At 39.3% G+C, this 21,394-nt stretch overlaps 1 protein-coding gene across 7 annotated transcripts in view; it reads right to left on the reverse strand.

Moving 5' to 3' along the window:
• LOC109468561 (neogenin-like) overlaps positions 1-21,394 on the reverse strand; it is a 130,131-nt gene that overhangs the window by 5,389 nt on the left and 103,348 nt on the right. For 5 of the 7 annotated variants that reach the window (XM_019766815.1, XM_019766814.1, XM_019766816.1 and 2 more), the window contains 10 exons: positions 20,155-20,293; positions 19,464-19,636; positions 19,247-19,354; positions 15,025-15,222; positions 14,034-14,099; positions 13,729-13,900; positions 13,307-13,400; positions 2,483-2,630; positions 2,168-2,281; positions 1,211-1,297 (listed from right to left, as the gene is read on the reverse strand). In XM_019766815.1, the coding sequence (XP_019622374.1) occupies positions 1,211-1,297; positions 2,168-2,281; positions 2,483-2,630; positions 13,307-13,400; positions 13,729-13,900; positions 14,034-14,099; positions 15,025-15,222; positions 19,247-19,354; positions 19,464-19,636; positions 20,155-20,293 (1,299 nt within the window). The remainder of the gene's footprint in view (positions 1-1,210; positions 1,298-2,167; positions 2,282-2,482; positions 2,631-13,306; positions 13,401-13,728; positions 13,901-14,033; positions 14,100-15,024; positions 15,223-19,246; positions 19,355-19,463; positions 19,637-20,154; positions 20,294-21,394) is intronic. The other 2 variants (XM_019766820.1, XM_019766819.1) reach the window with 1 other exon arrangement.

Consider the following 21,394-nt stretch of genomic DNA (forward strand, 5'->3'; position numbering starts at 1 on the left):
AGAAGGGATTTGGGAATGAAAGGAATGAAAGAGAAGACGAGAAAGAAAAGAAAGACAAAGAAATGTGAAAGAACCTCTTGGTTTAGAAGAGGAAAGAAGGAAGAAATTCAACCTAGTAACCTAAATAGAGCACAAAATGTACACTAAGATATACATGTTTAGGAAGAGGATACTCCTGGTAAATTTCATGCCAAGACAAAGTACAAGACAGTAAGTTGAGTTTTGCTACATTCAAGTCAAACCTTTATAACAAATACTAGTAATCTTCAGTGATTTAACAAGGCCAAAAGTCTTAGCCTGGGTACCATCCTGATTTTCGCTACGCAACGCTTGAAAAAATCATGATTTTTTCAAGCGTTGCGTAGCGAAAATCCGGATGGTACCCAGGCTACAAAAGTCTGACTTTTAGGTTAAATGTTAGGTACAAAGTAAGTCATAGATTACATTGAATGTACAACCTGGAAAACACAGGTTGGTACAGAGGTGTCAAAAACTGTTCATTTACACAAAAAGATTAGAAAAGAGGCTGTAGTCTGTTGTAGGAGTGGGGAGGTGTTATTCCATTTTGGACACTGAAAAGTAGTGATGTAGGTGACATTGATACAAAACAAGGGTGGGGGGTTGAGAAAGTTGCTCCTCCCAAAACATTACTGTAACAACAACTGTAACAGTCCATCAACTGGTAAGAAAGTTGACGGTGAAAAAATACAGACAGGGAATCTGCAAGTTTTTGAAAGAAGATGAAAGGATAGGCAGGCAAGACAGAAGAGTTGAATATCAGGTAGAAAAAACTTGGCCAAGATTAAATAGATGTACTGACAGATAAGATAGAACGATGCACAAAGTAAGACTTTGTTCCATGGAAAAATTCAACAAACAGAGAAGTTGAATTAATTTTTGAATTAGGATAGAATGAGCAATAACAAAGGAGGGAATAGGTTGTAATAAGTAATCAAAAACACCTCATGAAAGTATTTGTAAAATGCTGAGGAACAGAAGTACAAGTTGAGATGTTGGTCACAGAAAATTTTACCAAACAGAGAACTTGAATTTTCATGATCATGGATAGAACAAAGTGATAGGAAAGAAGAAGAGAGGTTGGAAAAACAAATTTGAAAAACGTTGAGAAATAGATGTACAAAATAAGACATTGGTCCATGGAAAAATTTTCATTGAACAGAAGAGTTTGATTTGTTGGGGTGAGACTTACATGGCGCGGGGGAGGGCGGAGGGGGTGGTTCAAAGGAGAAGTCTTTAGGGCGGGGCCAGGTTCCCACAGGTGACTGAACTTTGGCAGCTGTATCAGGTGTTGGTTGGAGGGAGGAAGGAATGCAAAAAATGTTGGGCAAAAAATCATGGCAGAAAGTGGTTGAAACTTGTGCGTTTTTAGAATGGTTAGCTGCCAACTCAACTTCAAGGACATTTTTTGTGTCTGTCGTAACTGTACTTTTAAAAAAAATTGATTCTGATTTTCTATACAAAAATAGTTCTTGGTTGCAAGACATCCTTTTTTTCTTTCTGCCACTCAGAAAATCAGTTGTGTGTTGTAATGGATTTGAAAAGTGACTGAAGTTGAAAAAAAAGCAATTCTATTACTGTAATAGCTTATATAATTTCATAATTTGAATAGTTACAAAGTCGAAGGGTAGAAACTAAAGTTGTGTTAAGAGTCCCAAAAGCAGAGCAGGCAGCTTTCCAAGCATTACTGCAAAAGTGCAGTTAATGCAGAGGTGCAAAAAAGTGCAATTCGTATATATGCAGGAGTGCAAAAAGTGCATAAGTGCCTAGCAGTGTAGGTACAGTGTCATGCCAGAAAATTTCATCTGCATGCAGAAAGCTTGGATACTGTGAGCAGAGATGGGAGCTCAGATACAGCAATTTTCATGCAGAAATAAAATCATTTCACCTCCCTGTAAAATTTACATGCAGTTAGTAATATCATGAGGTCCCTTCTTGCACTGATTCAGACAGTATTTTGAACACCTGTTTCCAAATTCTCCTCTGTTAATTTAAACAAAAATTTTCCAGCATGAGATTGCAGGATTGAAAAACCTAAACAAAAATAAATTCTGGTCAACATTTGTTTCATCAACTGTCAATCAGAGCCACTAGGAACCAATCAGCTGCTAGTTCACATCTCAAGTTAAGGATGGACTGTTCCACTTACGATCTCTGGGCGGGGGTGGCTGGTGGTCCACAGGGATCATGATGGGTTTGGGCTTGAAGGGCGGCCGTCGGACTGGTGGGATGGACGAGTAATCCAGGTCATCATCATCTGTACCTGGATGGTGATGGGAACAGCAGTGTTAGCAGTGCCACCTTGTGAGCTTGAGAGTAACTGCACAATCTTTACAGTCACACATCATGCAGAAATAAGGAAAAATCATACCACCCAGCCAATCAGAACCTCACACACAACACATCTGAACTAACCCTCCAATCAGGATTCACAAAACAAAATATTCCACCAATCAGCACTCACCAACAAACGAGTTTCTCCTCCTGTCCATCTGAGGCCCGTCCATTGGCTGCGGGTCCACAGGTTTCATCTCGGCAGAGTTGCGTGGGATCGGTGTGTTGGTCATCTCGCCTGGCTGGGGACTCGACTTGTCCATAGACTTCAGCTCCATCTAACAGAGGAAGGAAGGACAGAACAATAAGCAGAGGCCTCTTAGGACAAGCTAAATTGTAACAGAATACACACATGACAGCCAACTGGAAGAAATTTCCCTGTTCTTTCTAGCCTTACTTGATTTAGTAGTTAGATGAAATACGTTTACATCTAAGAATGGGAAATTTCTCAAGTTAGATTAGTCGTGTGCTATCCATGCAGCAACACATAAAGAAAGTTGTGATCTCCATGCAGCAAAATGGACCACTCTCAAGTGCCATCTAGTGACACACTGTAGCACTGCAGCAATGTTTTGATTTGGTAGTGGGAGAACCAGGGGGGCATGTGAGATGACAGTTATGTACACATCCACAAGCTGGTGTGCTAACAGGAAAGAATGTCTCTAGGATCCAGCGGTTTGGGGGAGGGGGGTGAGGTGCTCTTGCCAGTTTGTTTACATAGCAGCACTGTTGAGTGATGACTTTAACCACAACAAATGGTGAAAAGAAGGAGGGAAGAAATGTCCCTTAGCTTGGGATTTACACTTCACACTGCTGAGGACAGTTCAACAGATCTTCTCACCATATCATGGACTGTGTTATGGTCCATAGAGTAGCGTGTACAAGTATGTGATAAAAATCAGAGACGGTGGAAGATGAAGAAACCAGACTGCTATATTTGAATGCGAAGAAGAAGAAAGATGGTGGTACATCCACAGGATTGATACTGTGGCAGCAAATGCAATACGACTCCTACAACTATTTAAGAAAAAACACTGACAGGGATATGAGGGTTTAAATGAATACCATAATGATTGGAATAAACCACTAAGCTGGGGTGTGGTAGGAAATATCATGTCAAATACTCATAAAAATGCAAAATTACTCTAGATGTGGAGGAAAACCCTGATAATATATTGTACAGGGAGGGGTATGTTGGCAGTTATCGGAGGAGTTATAAGGGATATGGGCAGGGATATTGATGTATATCTATATAATGCATTGAATCTTCCTTTATGTGATCCCTTGGGAATGTACTGAAATGGGAACATTGACTATAAATGGCAGGATTTGTATTGTAGGGTGAATGGGGGAGGGGGGCATGTTGTATGAAATGCCCACAGATACACCAACGGACGTCAAATGATCACGAGCACGACACGAATGCGTTTTTTACCGTCTGTGCGAGAAATGGCGTAGCACCGTGTGAGAAATTGTAGGTCTGCATCAACAGTCTGTTGTGGTACATGTTGGCTGGACTGCAAAATGTTCTCGATCATTGTGATGTGAGAGAGTTTTGGAGGCAAATTTTTTTTTCAAAACTCCTATCATTCTTACAGAATCATAGCTAGGCAGATTCTTGAGTCAGAATGCTGGCAGAGAAGAAGAAAACTGACATTGACTTGTGTAACACTTGCTTGCAAATTATACTTGTTGATGTGACTCCAACTTTACACAAGAAATTCAAAAACAGTCATGGTGGCGTGAGATCTTTGATCTCTATAGTTAAGAGAACTTAATCTCTAAAAACAAGCCAAGAAACAAAATGTAATTTCCTCTTGTAGCTCCTGTGTTGAAATTGCCACAGTAATCTGATCCACCCGAGTGGAGGCATTTTAAGATCATACGCAGTGCCGACGTGATAACGTTGTGGCAGTTTTACGTCCGTTTCATTTAACAAGAGTGCCGCCTCCCCCACCCTGGCCATCTGTTTTGTCCAACGCTTATTTTACAGCCGCGGACATCGATGAAACGGTGCGGCGACGCGTACGGATTCACGGCCGGACTTACAGCCGTTTTGATGAAACGTCAGCAGAGATTTATTAAAATTGACATTTTATGACACTTGTAGCTCTCAGAGGTGGAAAACAATTTCCCCGCAAAGCCCATCTCCACATCAGTGGATGGCTAGAGGCTAAATTTTATTGCTGTGTCACCCAGGAGCACTGGGGTATCCTATGATAAAGCGTGCCCTAAAATATAACATATTGGACATCTATAATACTCTAAACTCCTTAGAAACGGGAAGATACAACATGAAATGCTAGTAGTTCACTTTGCTAACCCTAAACGGACATACGTGTACATGTTTGTTGTTCAATCTCTTTTTCCTAAATTTGGGCACGTCAGGGATTAAGTACGCACCGTTTGAAAGACTATCCGAAATGAGAAATTCCGCCGTAAACAGACATGAATCTGTCAAGCAACGGGGCTCGTCCGTCGTAAAATGTCAAATTGCGAAACGAGCTATATTTGTTTTCTTCTCGCAATCTCGCGCCGGGTCTTAAGGGGTCTCCGGGGGAAGTCATCCCTAAAATCAAGTTGGTGAGGCGTTGATGTGTGTGTGCTTTTTTATGTCGTTCATTGTTCAACCCTCCCACTCGTGAAACGGCAACAGCTTGGTACAGACTGTCTTCAAACAAAATTTCAAAAATGACATTTTTGAACAGATACAAACTTGATGCCTGTTTTACAAGTTAGTTAGAGAGCAGTGACAAAAATGTCAAGGCAAGGCACACCTAAATAGCTAAAATAGTTAAATATCAAACAATAGGATAAAATACATGTAAATGCTCAACAGTTCTGTAGTGATATTCTCTCAATCTTTAACAAACCTACTTCATGTCTTGCTAGCAAATTTGTACTGAAAACCAATACGATTTTCCACAGAAATTAAGAAAATGAAAAGTGATGTAAGCTTTTTAGTGGCAAGTATCATAAAATGAATGCATTTGCACTTCTGACTCAGTGTAAAACTGATGTAATGATACCACCAATCAGCAAACAGCAGTTTACTTGAAACTGCCCAGCGCAGGAGGCAGGGTGTCTATTACCTTGTTATCGTGAACTAACTTATCTTCGCAACCACTTTGAATTCATCCCACCACCACGGACCTGCATCAAAATTGATGAATAGTTCAATTACACCGGCCAAAAGGAGTAGAAAGGCGACGTTGACAGCCCCGTTCGATTTTTTACTTCTTTGCATCTAACTTCCAGCTTTACGGCCTAGTTTAAAAACATGTGTATAAATAGCCCAATTTACGGTAGAAATTTTTTATGACAGACACGTCATCTGGTGTCCCTGGGGAGTTGGATGTGGCGTAGGTGTTTCTTACAGGTGAGCGTTAGTAATTATCTGTGTCATTACCCCTGGGAATTGCTGTCAATCTACCCAACCATTTTTCTTATGATGATACCCATCCATGCACACCTAGTAATCATCTATCAAGCTTTCTGCTGCTTTTTCTCATCATCATATCTTTCTGACTTTTTAAAACAAATTTACATCTGAAATATAATATTTCCTTTGTCGTGACTAAAATATATAATGATCATATCTTCTATCATATTATTCATTTTATTCTTTGTTCAGTGGTGGCTCAATGTACTGTGAACTGAATACTGTGTACTATATTTCTAATTCTAATAAAATATTTCACTTTTTAATGCTCCTGATACAAAAATCTTTGTTGCATTTTAAGTTGATAATGGCACTAATTCTCATTTGCACATGTTACTGCAACACCGAACATCTGTTTATTGTCTTTCTATTCATCAACCTAAAAATCAATCTTTTAAATAATCAGTCATTTGCTTTATTCTAGTACAAATAAAATCAGTGATTCCTTTTTGCTTTGAATTTTTTTGTTTCATCCAAAAAAAAAAACGGCTCACATTTGCTGATCAACAACTAAATTGGCAAATAAGCTAAAAATATGGAAAACATTGTTTAAACTGGGTTGGCTTGGCTGTAAAGGATCACAACTGTGTTGCAACTGCATAAAATGTTCTCTTTTTATGTGTGTCGATCAATAGACAGCCTGCATTTGCAAATGGACAAAGACGATAAATATCTTGTATCGGTCAGGGGCAAGGTCAGGATCAATACAGCAATAAACGATAATCCCTCGTCTCCTAACTGCACAGCATTAGACATGAACTACATTTGGGTGGACAGTCAGATGTGCTAAGTTTTCATCGATTATAAAACTTGTCATTGAGGCACTAAATCGTGCTTCTAGCAACCTTTCCACTGGTTAGGGACCTAGATAGAGCTCTGGCCTGTAAGAGTCCGTGTTACGAAGATCACAGAATTTGTGCATCTAAACATTTCCTCACGCAATTGATTATATGGAAGTCACATTTGAATTTGTTAAGCTTAAACATATTGAAGTAGAAGTTTGACTACTAATTCTCCATTAGTTATGGGGTTAGGCAGCAGGGGGAAGGTTAAATTTGCCATAACTGACTAGAGTAATGGCTTTAAATTAATGATATCAGAAGTGGAACTATTCAAAATGTTCTACTATGCAATTGCTAACTATACACAGCTGACTAACATTACACAGAAATCTTTAAACTGGTTTGGGTACAGAATTTTCGTTGTTGTTATAGAAAAACACATTGTAAGAACTTTCTAAAAAAAGGTCTATAAAACAATCAGTGCTAGGCTTTCTGTTTCAGCAAACGTATTGATTTGAATGTTTTTCTGATTAATCAATAAAAGGTTAATGCATGACCTTAATGACAAACATTGCAAGCAAAGGTTTTCTTTCTTTAGGAGTATTAGAAAACTATCTTTCCAAAATCACTAGTGACATTTTACAACAATATCACAATGAAGACTGATATAATTTTATGATGTTATATCATTTTTATGAGGTGTCCTGTCTGTTATCAAGGAATTAATGTGAATTATTTATGAATTGTCTAGACAGAGAAGATAATTATGAGCGAATCATAAGCGATGATTCTGTCTCTGTGCACCTTACTCACACCTGTCTACCTGTGTGTATCTCACCTGGGACACATTAAGGTGATATAAACACACCTGGATTTTTATAAATGTTTTCCCATGGGAATTACATCATAATGACCTCATCCCTTGAAAACAGCAGCATTTAAACTTTCAAGATTTTTTTTATATCAAACTCACAAAATTTCTTTCCAAAAAAAGCATAGCCAGTGACCAGTATTTCTGGAATTACCGATGTCAATTATTACATTCTTATTGAACATGGTACTGATGTGGGCTTAATCATATTAAGATTGAAAGGTGTTTCTTTGTTCTTGAAACAGGTCAGTAACGTACATATAAAGTGCATATAGAGGACTGTTATTCAGTGAACTGTCCTACAAAAAGGACTCATTATGAAGATCCTGATTTGTCTATAATGTCATCATTAGCTTGACTCTGACTGTAGGAAATGTCATTTAGAGTGCGGCCTGGTCACCTTCATTTTAATAACTCTGACAGGGCGCCTTTCAACCCCCATTAGATCCGACACAGTCCGTGACCAACCAGGGCTCTCTCGGGGGACGTGTTCAACCTTTCCACCTTCGCACTTCAAAAGGACGCAGAAATTAACGCTGCTCCTCCGGTCCATTTCGTACGGCGTACAAGAGAACCTTCACGGCCACTTTGATGTCTACTCGGTCAATGAGTATAATGACTTTGGGACTGAATTTTGCCACAGTTGCAAATTTTCTCTACTTATCAGAGCTTGAAATACTGAATATGCACTTTTGTGTACTCAAAATTGGTGCTGTGCACTAAAAATGAATTTGACCTTTTGGAGCCCTGCATACACAATGCACATCACAACACAAAAGAATAAGCAGGATTTTGTAAATTGCAAAATGATGTATTTTGCTGTTTTAGTCCCTTTTATTTTCAAACCAGGCTGGGTGACAGGGTGAAATACAACATTGTTATTACTTATTATGTCTAAATTTATGGGAACCCAACGAGGTATTGTAAAGCTAGTAATTATAAACCCAACATTGTTTATTTGTCAATAAACATTTTAGTGTCTCATAAACATCTAAAGGAAAAATATCATTTACAGACTTTAAGCATAACATAAACTTGTGCTGCTTTCTTCTTTAGCTTTTGAATTAAGGACTTTATTATGACAAATTAAAATCAAGGAAAGGAAATAGACAAAGGCCTTTCGATACACCATTTGTCCTTGTGATCAGGGCTTTAACCAGTTCGAATTTTTTTTTCCATCAGCCCAGGTTCATGATCAGACCTGGGGGGTGAGTGCTTGGAATCTAAGGGCAAATTTTTGTTATTTTCAAGCCTTCAAAAATGCAATTTCAAACATTTTGAGAGACAAATGTGGTTCAGAGTTTTTCCAAGATTTTTGTCAATTTGGTCCATGAAGTTTGGTTAAAAAAATTTTTTTTCTCACACACAGCAAAGTTCCTGCGATTGACAGAAAACTGGTGCTGGCTAGATCCCTGGTTGTGACACTAAGATTCTACCTATCCTAGCTTCTCGCTGTTACGCCATACAGGATTATCCGACCACTTATTTTCCGAGGCGCTACATTAACGACTCCCGGCAGGCTAATTAACCGCCACATCCTGGCAATCTGCTGAATTTTCCGAGCGCGTCAGGAGGTGCTGCTATAATTGGTTCGTTACGACGGTGCCAGCTGCTGATAAATTAGCTACAATTTTCACAGCTCGTTGGTCGCACTTCGTGACCAGGTTGTGTTCCAAAAAATTCAATCTACCGGAATTATTCAAATAGATCAAAAACACAAACACAAATCCACCATACAAATGTATACATGTCTACAGTTCATCATTTTAACTGGAAACACATCCATTATTGCATCAATTTCTATAAAAGAACTCAGAGTCAAAATTTTCATTGACAAGTGTAAAGAATACTAAAAAAAACGAAAACAATTATTGTTGAACCCCATAATTATCTCATATTAACCACATTTCGACTTTTATCTCATGTTCATACTTCTTTTGTGAGCATATCATGGACCTAATTTCAACTCTTGTGGATCCTAATTAGTCCCTACGGCTTTCAGTTCCTCTGTGGGAACAATTATGTTTCACATTTGCACTGGTTACAGCATTTTACAGTAACAGCCTGAGGTACTCAATGTTATCATGCAAGAAGTTATATGGAAATGTTGTCTCACAAAAAGCCATCATACATTTGTATGTACTGTCAGCAGTACTTGCTACTGAAACATCCTTGAAAAAGCATGAAACTTTAACCTTATCCCTGCTAAGGTTGTACCAAATCTGTGTTGGTTAGTGGTTAAGCAGCAGGTAGAAGGTTAATATGATTAAGAATAATGGAAATTTAACTTGAATGGACAATAGATATTCAGCTTTGACCAGATCAGTAAAGAGTTTTTCACGTTATAATCTGTCTTGGCTCCAGCGTTATGTACCTACTATGTACCTGCTATGTTCACTTATTCTATACCTTCATTCTGTCTTAGAGGAGAGAAGAAGAATACAGACCAACACCTGTGCATACAAATCAGTACTTTATTTCCATATTACTAAGTGCAGTTCACATTTCACAAGGATAGGGGGAGCTTTTATACAGCAGGGAATGGTCTCAACTATGCCAGGGGGAACAACCTTGGCCAAGACCCTGATCTTCATCCTAATATGGCAAGTCTCGCATTGCAACTTTTAAAAGTAGTGAATCCAGTCTTCCTCTTTGTATGGAAAACATGAAAGATTGGAGAAAACTCTGAAATAAAGTGACATGAAACAGTACAAAAGAGGAGAAATAAATAGAAGAAATCGAGAAAGGAAATTGTTCGAAACATGGAATTAGCGGAAGTTGTTAGTTTTCAGAAGGTTCCAGTATATGGAGTTAAGCACATAGATGCCATAGCCCCTACATGTACGTTCAGTAAAAGTCAATAATCCTAAAACAGTATGAAAGATTGGCACTATATTTTTCACCAGTTTAGTTGTGTTCCCTTCCAAATAGTAGTAAATACAGCATTTTGACACAAGTGCAGCAAGCAACTTACTCCAGTCAAAAATTCCAAAGGTTACCGTGAGAGTGCAAATTTTTGCAGTGCTTTACCTTCTTATGTACACACTCAGCAAAGTCAGCATGATTGTCAAGAATTAACATGTGTGCAGACAATGCTATGACTTATTTTGAATGAGATTCCGTTTTTACAGAAATTCTTCATTTAAACCATTTTTCTAATTCAAATAGCTGTGATATATTTTTCTTCAATTTGTTGAAAATACAGTATTTGACAATGACAGTCACGGTCCATTTTGAATGAAATTTGTTTTTCTACTGGAAATATTTCACTTTCCCATCGATACTTTTGACTATAGCTTAAAGTTTGAAGGTATTTTTCTTCTTCAATTTGTTGTAATACAGTATTTGATGAATACATGTAGGTTGTCGTTTCCGATTTTGTAAGTACGTAATAGCATTGTCTGCACATTTTACTAAGTATGAATCATCTACTGTTAAATTTAGCTAACACTTAGCCCCCAGTCTACACTAGGGTGTCTCAAAGCACAGTCTTCATGCACCGTATATTGAAATTACCACAACCAACATTGCTGCATTACTTCTCACTGCCTCACAGACTTATATACAACATGAACAATGCCTGACGCTTGCACACACTCAAATAGTACTCTACATTGTACAGTATTGTTCCGTATAGTAAGAAGCCATCGAGCATACCCTACAGTTACAACTTATTGCAATCCTATAGCTGCCCGAAACTACAAGATGAGATTTGTAATTCTTTTTTACCTACTGAGTGTACACAACGGTCTTTTATACAGTTTCACTATGTTCTACCTGCAATTTTGAGCACATCTTTCTGCTGGGTTCTTATAGTACGAAGCTACGTGGATTGAGTTATATTGAGTTACTACAAAATTGTACAAAAGGCACTCCAAACTATTTACAGTGTTCCGTGGTTCCGCTGGCTTTTGACAGTGTCTGTTACACTTCCAACTGTGTTTTTTGATCCAACACAGTTGTTACCCGAATAGGTCAGAGGTCATCAGCACAACCAATGACAAAGATTTGGCAAGACATGGGCAGTTACCATATTATTAGTTTCATACAGTTTTGTGACTGTAGAAATTTTAGCTGCAAGTACTGTATTGGTCTGTGACCTGTGAACTTTGACCTATTCGGGAGCCTTCTTATTAGAATTCTGTAACACCATCTAGAGAATATATAATATAGTTACTTTCAGAAACAAAGAAGGTAGTACAAAACTAGGTAGAAAAGTTGGATGTTCAGTAGTTCAGAGCGTTAAAAGTTTCTAATTCCAAGGACTCAGGAGGTTCAGTCGAGATGCGTTTCTGGAAGAATTGGCAATGATGAAATGACTTGGTTAGTGTGACTCAATAGAGAAATTCAAAGATCAAAAAAGGAAAATCTCATACAGAGAAAGAAATAGAATAAATCTTATACATGGCTAGGAAGATACACAGTACAAGAGGTGTTAGCCAGTTAGGAGACACTATCTAAGTACTATACAGCTGAAGAGAAAGATTGACCAATCACAGTTACTGAGACTGAGAGGAGGACCAATCGTAGCACATGAAGATGTTAGAGGTGGGCAACCGGTATTACGGACAGGTTGACCAATCACAGCACAGAGGGATGTCAGAGTTGACCAATCACAGTACAGAGAGGTGTCAGAGTTGACCAATCAGAGCACAGAGAAGTGATGCAGAGGAGAGATGGAAAGTGTGGGATGGGCTGGCATCCACAAGAGACGAGAGTCTTCTCCAGGTAGCTCCTCACGACAAGTACATCGGAGGTGGCTTGAAAAACGAAACAGCAACTCGTGAGCTCTCTGTCCGTTGCCATGGCAACAGGCAGGAAGCTTAGGTTCCACGACGATGCTCAAAAAATCCACGAGAACCGAAAAAAAGGCATGCGAGCGAGCGCGTTTTCCCTGTGGGCAACCACGTCGAGTGAGCCCAAGGGTTCCCTTTCCGTAATGCGTCCTACACCTCACAACACCGCTTTGTGTCAGGTTTTGAAGTTTGTGTGTACAGGGAAGGGAGGGTTTCTGGAAAAAACAGTGAGGACCCTTCCTCTGATGTTCTTTAGCTTCGCCTTTAGGTTACAGTATCTTGTCATCTCCCAATGGGGCTTAAAGTATTTATGGTTCATTTTGGCACTTAGTTACTGGCAAGAGCACCAAGAAGCACCCCAGATATTAGGGAAAAATTCGGATTGCAACGCTCATGGCAGGCAGCCCTGAAATCACAGCATGGCTGCAACAATTCAGAGCAAAGGCCCAAGGTCGGGTCATAGGTCAAGTTCACCTGCCATATAAGATGTGAAAGTTCAAAGGTTGCTACAGCATTGTGAGCTGTAGGGCATTTCGAAAAGGAGCCACGGACTCATGATACATTGACCAATCACAAGCGGTGTGCCATGCAGCGTCACTGAACAGTTAACCAATCACAGGCCACGAGACATGCATGTATGGTGCCGGGGGGGAGGGGGGGGGGAATAAATGCCCAAAAGCACGACAAAACATGCTGAAAATGATATTGCATGCTGCAACGGAAAATGCTGCGGAAATCAAAATGCGCAAAATATTCCTGCAGAACTGGTAGAAAAATAATGCAGCAACGCAAAGGTGTCCTCTCTCTTGACATGCCCTCAAACTGTCCTGTGCATTTGGCAGACACGTACTTTCTACACATACATTGAACTAACAACATCAACTAATGAGTACAAAAAAAGACACTGATGTAGTAACATCACATGAATCCAACAGCATTCCAAACAAAAATTTCAGGTATTTTTCTTTTAGCTGTTTATGTTTACATTCACCATGCAAACTACTGCTTCACAGTCAGAGTCACATGATGTTGTGTCATAATTAGAGAGAAAAGCGCCCCCTACCTGCTCGTGGTGGATCCACAGGTCAGGTGGCTTCACGTCCTTATGGGGCCCTTTCCTCTTCCCGTTGTCACGGCCCTTGTACTGTCCACGTTTCCTGAGAAAGAAAATAGTTAGTTTAAAACCTTAACCAACAAGATAAAGACAATAGATAAACTAGGAAGTAACACAATATGGTGACCAGCCCATCCAACTCAGTCCTGCAACTTGCTGCATAATGTGATCCAACACAACAACGTGTCTGCTACAGCACCATTCACAATGGTGACAGCCATCTAGTCCAGGTCATTAACCATGTTTGTTAGAAGAAAAGGAAACAGCAAAAACAATGTTTTCCTTCTGGGTAGATAAGCATAATCTAAATTTCTCTCACAATTCAGCACTACACAGTGCCAGTTTCAGGGTTAAGATGCTCGGATACGTACTTGTTCTTGTTCTTGTTGTTGTCTCCGTTGCGTCGCCTGCACAGGATGAAGGTCACGATGATGAAGATGATGGTCACCGTAACCGTGACGACACAAGCGATGATGATCCACAGCATGGTGTCAGTCAGTGTGAAGCCGCCAGACGATTGGTTGGAGGGGCTGTTGGTTGATCCTGGTAGAAAAAACAACTTTTTTTAGCATGAGCTGTTTTTGAGATGCTTCATGATCTGTATGAAACATTCCAAAATCATCTTTCATCTATGCACAAAAAAAAATTCAAGATGTAACAAATTGTTGAGACTTACTTCCAGCTCCTCCAGAATTGGGGACTTCGCCAACTTCACCCTCCACAGGATTATAGGACTTCCCTCCTAAAATGTGATGTATCATATCAGTACAAGATACCTTGATTCACAACAATAGATGAAACAGACTTCTCACTTGCTAAATATGTGATCTCAAGCTCTATGTATATATTAGGGAACAGCAATATTGTATAATACGATATGAAGCTGATTTGACACATAGTTCTACATACAATATGTGCAGAGTTAAAATATCCTACAACTAAGTATATGATGATATTTTCATGCATCAAAATAATACTAGTAGTGAGTGACTAGTTTTCAGTCTACAATGTTGGGGGGGGGGGGTCGATGATTTGAAGCCAAGGTTAGGTCTATGATGGGGGGCTGATACGATGAAGGTATGAAATATGGAAAACACTGTTTACATTTTGACTGTCACAAGGGTGATAAAAAAGAAAGCACAATTGTCATATTACTACAATTCAACAAAACAAAGTATATATTAAACACAAACAATAGGATACCCAAAAATTGCAAAGATTAGTTTGTACATGTGCATACAATTTTTTGTTTTGTATATTAACATTGTTGTATTGTGGTTTATAAACTGATGTACAATTTAGAGATGGGACAAGGGAACATTGGACTTTAATTGGTTTGATGTTAGTTAACTGGTACATACAACTTAATAACCTTGGTTATATAGAGTCAAGCCTTCAACCTTTATTAGTTAATACCTCCTTTTCTCATCCAGTTTATGAAAAATAAAACAAATTGATAAAAAAATTTAAAAGGTTGTGAAATTAGTGGTAGTTTGACTATGCTTCATAAACAGTTGTGTTAGCAGAAAATAGTTTATTAGGTTAGTGCTTTTTAAACCTGATTGTGCATAATTATTAGTAACTAATCCCACTTAGTTTATGAGTACGCAAACATGAACACAAAGCAGCTATGGCAGTCAGAAAAAAAATCTGAAATCCGGAACAACCTGGCGGCGTCTGGTATTCCATGATGGGTGAGATGGGCGAAATGCCCATAGAATTCCTGGCCTGTATCTTGAAGTAGTATTTGGTGTTTGGCGTGAGTTGCTTTACAGTGTACGTCAATTTGTCGCCCTCCATTATAGGGTCAAACACCCAGTCCGCGTCGTTCAGCAAGGGATCGGTCGTGTAGAAAATGATGTAGCCTAAAACGAAAGAACATAAAAAGGGGGATGCTACTTCTCATGGCAAAACAAAGAATAAGAGGGCTACGCCCATGAGGCGTCGCCAAAAACTGATCTGAGTAGACTAGTCATTTTTCTACCACACCTCAAAAGAGGCTCTACATGTCATAAAAACAGATCATCTACATGTATGTTTTAGACAATTTTGTATGTACATGTGTATATAAGAGAATAAAGAATATTGTGTGTGCTTCAAAGGCATTTTGTGTTTATAAGTAGGCAAGAGGTCCTTGATAAAGAGAGCTGTATGTTGTGTATTGTGTTTGTTATAGCAGAAAAGTGTCTGAGAGAGATGAAGCAAAAGACAGCTTGAAATTTCACATCATACTTTTATTTGTTTTGCGATGAGCGGCCCGTGATGAGTGTGTTTTAAGAGAAAATACAGAAAGGAAGACACATCATAACATGACCAGACATGGTGCAATAGTTTCAAAGAAGAATACAGTATAGGCAAGATGAAAACAAAATCATTTAGAAGTTATATATCAAAGCCTGTGTGACAATAGGCAGAAATGTTTCTTTCATGCGAGTGGCATTAGTTGCCAAAAAGTGGCACACATCCAAATGTACCTCCATAACCATGTCCCCGTAAGGGATAACAATATGTCACATGTACATGTACTATATCTACAGCATGTTTGAATTAATGGGCATGCCAACTTTTGGCCAATTATCAAGCATTTTGCTAACAGCCAATGGAAAATGTTGGGACAACCACAGTGATTTCGCAGAAAGCCCAGCACGTTTACGTGAAACATTTTGTGAAATCACTATCTAATTCCAATCTATCATTTTCCCAATCTGAGGACAACACAAAAGTCTGGCCTAGCTTTAAATATCTTCTTGTAATGATGACAAATGACGAAGTTTTCGCAAAGCAACCCCAAATCTACAGGGAAAAGCAGACGCTAACTCTAAGGAGTGTTCAGCACATTTTCTTTCCAATCTGAGTGCAGCACACAGAACTGGCCGACAATAAATGACAGATCCTAGCACAGTGACACCAAATCTACAGGGAAAATCATACTGTAACTCCAAGGAGGATGCAGCACATTTATTCTCAATCTGAGACTTGCACACAGCTCTGGCCTGGCTTTAAATGTCTTGCAATGAATGACAGATTTCTGCCCAGTGACACGAAATCTACAGGGAACATCATACTCCAACTCCAAGGAGAGTACACCACATTTTTTTCTCAATCTGAAGCCTGCAGTGAATGACAGATCCTAGCACATTGACACCAAATCCACAGGGAAAATCATACTCTAACTCCAAGGACAGTGCAGCACACTTTTTCTCAATCCGAAACCAGAACACAGCTCTGGCCTGCAATGAATTACAGATCCTAGCACAGTGACACCAAATCATTTCTTCTCAATCTGAAGCCTGCAGTGAATGACAGATCCTAGTACATAGACACCATCTTTACAGGGAAAATCATAGTCTAACTCCAAGGAGAGTGCAGCACACTTTTTGTCAATCTGAGACCAGCACACATCCCTGGCCTGGCTGTGGCTCTCCTGTTGATTCCCTGCACAGATACAGGTCTCCTAACTGACAGAGATGGATGGGCGAATCAATACCCCTCCCATGCGTGAAAGTGGAATTCCAAATTATCCCCCAACCTGTATCCCTCCAGGTCACACGATAAGATGTGTAGCTGAATCTCGCCGAGAACATCATTTTTTTTCTGGCTCAAGATCATTTTTTCTGGCTAAAATTCTCTGACACCTTCTCCCTGAGAAATTGGCCAGGCTGCTGGAATTGGAACTTGGGAGGACTTGTAGGAGTTTACAGTGAATGTGGCTTTGATACTGCCCAGGGGCTTAACTACAGCATCTCAAGGACAGGTTTGAACAACTTAGATTAGGAACGGTGTGCCTTTCGATCGAAAAAGCTAAATCCAAACAAATGAAGGAACACCGGCAACTATCGGTATTCATGTTCACAAGGTGTTCCATTGTTATTCACAGTTGTAAGGTTACATGTAAACATGTGTATGAGATATCTGTAAAAAAAATATATGCCACTCATCAAAACGACATAGCTGAATGAAAAAAATGAGTTGAAAAACACTGTAAATCCTTAAATATTTACTGCATTTCCAAGTTTTTTTTATTTTCGTCCTCACACACTTAGTAAATGTACACCCATAAAACAGACTTACAATGTAGGTGTCAGCTTTTTCCATTGAGTTGCTACTATTGTTTCAAACTTGAACACAAACTTTAAGATATGATTAGGCCTGATTGAACGTCTATGATTTAAAGTATGTGTTTACCACTGAAAGTTATGATAACATGTTAACAGTCAAGAAATATTGATACAAATTGCAGCAGATGTTAGAATTTTTGTACAATTTGCTCTGACTCAGCTCAAACCTCTGAGCCAGCGAGCTCAGACAACCAAATGATGATAAATGACGCGGAGAATCCGAGCATATAAAAACTTGTCTCTACCAGTATCAAATCTCGTCCTTTCATAATTAACAGAGCCCTTTGAGACACATCACAAACAACAAGAACAGCATGAAATTAACACCACAATTATTCATTAATCACACTTTTAAGACCCATTAGTAAACATTGTTTTCAAGATGCTTTCTATGGGTCAACTTTAATATGTTCTTCAGCGAGTAAAAAGGAATGTAAGTACCATATAGATCTATTTTCATCACTTATTCCAAGTAAGCGCCCCTGACAATGAGAAATTGTAGGATTTATTAGACTTTGCCGAGGGACCTCACCCAATTTTAGGCTGCGAAAAATCAATGGTGAAGTATAGCGGCCATGTTTGTCTATGTCACAAACTGTCAACACCCAGAGTGGATGGTTCAAAGCCTGGTTAAAACTTGAAAAACTCTTGAGGTAAAAAATCTGTTTTGAACAGTGTTCCTTAGACTGGATACGTCCATCAAAGAATAATTTTCAAATAGAAGAAAGACCAACTTGAAAAATGTCTGGCTTTCTTCTACTTGGTAAGAATCAAGTTGGACAGTGAGGATGAATCCTAGTTTGCTGTAGTTCACAATGCAATCAATATTATGATTTAGAGATGTGTATGCCCAAAATTGTTATATAATAACCAGGCCATGCTTAGGATAAAACAAAAACAGACGCATTTGGTATTTCTGATTGACAGAGGTAATATGAAGTCTTGCTGTGAAGTAGAACCCTGGTCCCTGGCTGAAAATTATCACTACACACCTAATCAGCTTGCACTTTCATCCAAAACAGGTTCATGCTGACTCCCAATTACTGAATATCATTTCTGATTAAGTTTAACTGCTGCTACTGGTTTATATGCGTCTGCCTTTTAATCCAGTTTTAACATAGCTGAGACACATGTACAGCGAGACAACTGTACATGTAAATCCATTTTACTTTTACAGTGGTTTTATTTTTAAGTAGGATTGCAGGGAAAGTATATTGTTGTTGCTTGTGGGTGCATGTTCAAGTTTATTTACTTTCATATATCATAAGAAATTATGAAGGATGCTTGATAAAGCAACAAAAATATAGAAATATTTAATATTCAACATCAAGGATGAAAGACTTCTAAAAAGGCCCAAATGCACACAAATTGAGTTGAACAACAGAAAGGAAACTAGAGAAGATTTAAAGAAATTCAAATGTCTGAACTAGGCATGTAATGGACAGGGACAGTACGGAGAATTTCACAGGTGCACACGATTGGATAAGAACAGGTGGGGGACTTGTAATCTGCAATACGATTGGTGTGAATGACTGGACAGGGACAGTAAGGAGAATTTTCGACAGTGATGTGACTGGTGTAGATGATTGGTCGTGGAAAGTAAGGAGAAATTCACAAGTGATCAGAGAAATGTACATGATTGGACAATGTGAGAAAGGAGAGTTTCTCCTGCAATCTGATTGGTGTTCATGGTATAATGGAAACAGTAAGGAAAATTTCAAGTAAAAATAGCAAAAGCACATTGTTGGGTTGGATGGTAGGGAGAATTTACCTGTGATTGGGCCATTGGACTTGGCAGGAGGCTGCCAGTTGAGATTCACTCCTCCCGGGTTCCCCTCAATTCCCACAACTGTCAGGTCTCTAGGAGGGGACTTAGGCTCTGTGGAAAGAAATTCACAACATTTAAGATTACCGCATAAATATTTCTTTATTTACTGTACAAGTATGTGTTTTTAAAATTGATCTATTGATGATTAATCCATACTTACTGTCTTCAAAAGTCCTGTTGTTGACAGTCATGCTGTAGTCGCTTTCCTGGCGCCCTTTCGTGACCTTGACAGCAAACTCGTAGCGCGTGTAAGGCTTCAAGTCCGTCACAATATACTCCAGACTGGTGGCATTTGCATAGAAATACTTGCTGGCAGGGAACAGTGACATCCACCTATGCAGAGGTACAGAAAATATAAGGTTTGTTGTTTAATAGGGTATCATATACACCATGCCCACTAGCTGTCAAGATTACATTCACAAATGACTCATAAACTGATGGCCGTATGTACCAACTACAAGTGCTAAATATCATCTAATACCAGCCCAGATGATGCCTTCAAATATTGGAGTTATCGACCAAAAATTGAGGTGACTGTTCAAAACTCATATTTTCCAAGAGCTATCATAGAGTGGAACTCACTGCTACCAAGTACATTTGGGGCATCATCACTAGAAAGCTCTAAAAACTCCTGCAGTTAGATGTGCAAAGATTGAGTGTAACAGGTCGTTTGGTGTAATAGACCTAGCTGCCGCTGTGGCGTTTGCCTGCAAAGCTGGTGTGTTACACCGAAGGGCGTTTACACAAGCTATAAAGATACAGATACAAATGGTCTCATATTCAGTTCTGTTCTTCTGTCAGTGAGACATTAAACATTAACAAAGCTGTACAGTTATTGTTATACGACTTACCTAACAGTGTAGTATCGGTTGTCGGTGATCCGGTTCCGTGTCAGAGTCGTGTCAGCCCAGGTCACCTTGGCAGCCTGCGGCGACTTGACCTCCGCCTTCACGCCAACAGGTGGCATCATGGGAGTGGTTGGCTCAGGGGCTGATGGGAAGAGTAAAGCATTATGGGATGTACCAGACCAGCATCCATTTGACTTCCTTTTCCTCACTCTGAGACTATTTGGGCACTGAGGATTTGGTAGAGATCTTGGACTGATCTTAAAAGTTTTTCAAGGAATAAGCAATTAGGTAACTTCATACTTCATCAGATGGCAAAAGGAGATTGTAGATCTTCAATAGTCAGATCATTCAAATATGCAACAAGATGGTTTCTAGATGTATAAAAATTTTTGTTCTCATGTGATAGACACATTTTAGAAGACGTTTTGCAGGCCAGTTTGCAGTTTGCCACATCTTTTCTTCTTAAAATTACAATATCCTACTTATTTCATCACACTTCGTCTGTGTATCTGTATCTGTAAATCTATGGGAGGAAAATGTCCATTTATTTGATAAATTATAATTCAAAAGGCTTTTCAAAGTGGACCACAAATTTTGTCAAACTTTTTTCCAAGCACATGCAACCTGAATCTTTAAGGAGGAAACACTTGCGCTGGCAATAAGTGTAAAAGAAATATGTATGGGAAATGGAGGATCCACATTGAAATGTACAATCCCCGTCTGACCATCTGTGCTGGAGGCAGAAAGACAGCAGAGAAGAGACAGAGGAGGAGGAGGAAGAAGTAGTATATAAGGCACAGCACGGTTCAAGATACGCAGGAGGGCAACTTACTTGTCATCAGCTTTTTTACCGTCCTTTCACTCGAATCATCATCGTTATCTGTCTCGACCTCTACGGGGTTAGCTTGGATTAACGAGAGATTGAGCAAGGAAGGAGTTAACGAGGAGAGAGGCAAAGTCAGCCGGGCTTGTGACTGTGAGCGGGTTAGCAGTAGTGCTGCATACCTAAACCCAATTTTAGGTTCAGGTCCGGATTCAAGTCCAGAGGTTTAGGTTCAGTTCCGGACTTGTAAGTCCGGACCTAAACCCATGGCATATACAATATTGCATGTTGGCAACCCTGCAATGTTGTCTTGGTGAAACTTTGGCCACATAACATGGAGGCCGGTACTTGACGATGCCCGATGGCAATGTTTCTTCATTTTGCAGCAAAGACTTTGCAATGTACGGAAGGTTTTAGGTG

Source organism: Branchiostoma belcheri, unplaced genomic scaffold (assembly GCF_001625305.1).
Source record: "Branchiostoma belcheri isolate BF01 breed outbred unplaced genomic scaffold, Haploidv18h27 scaffold2, whole genome shotgun sequence".
NCBI lineage: Eukaryota > Metazoa > Chordata > Leptocardii > Amphioxiformes > Branchiostomatidae > Branchiostoma > Branchiostoma belcheri.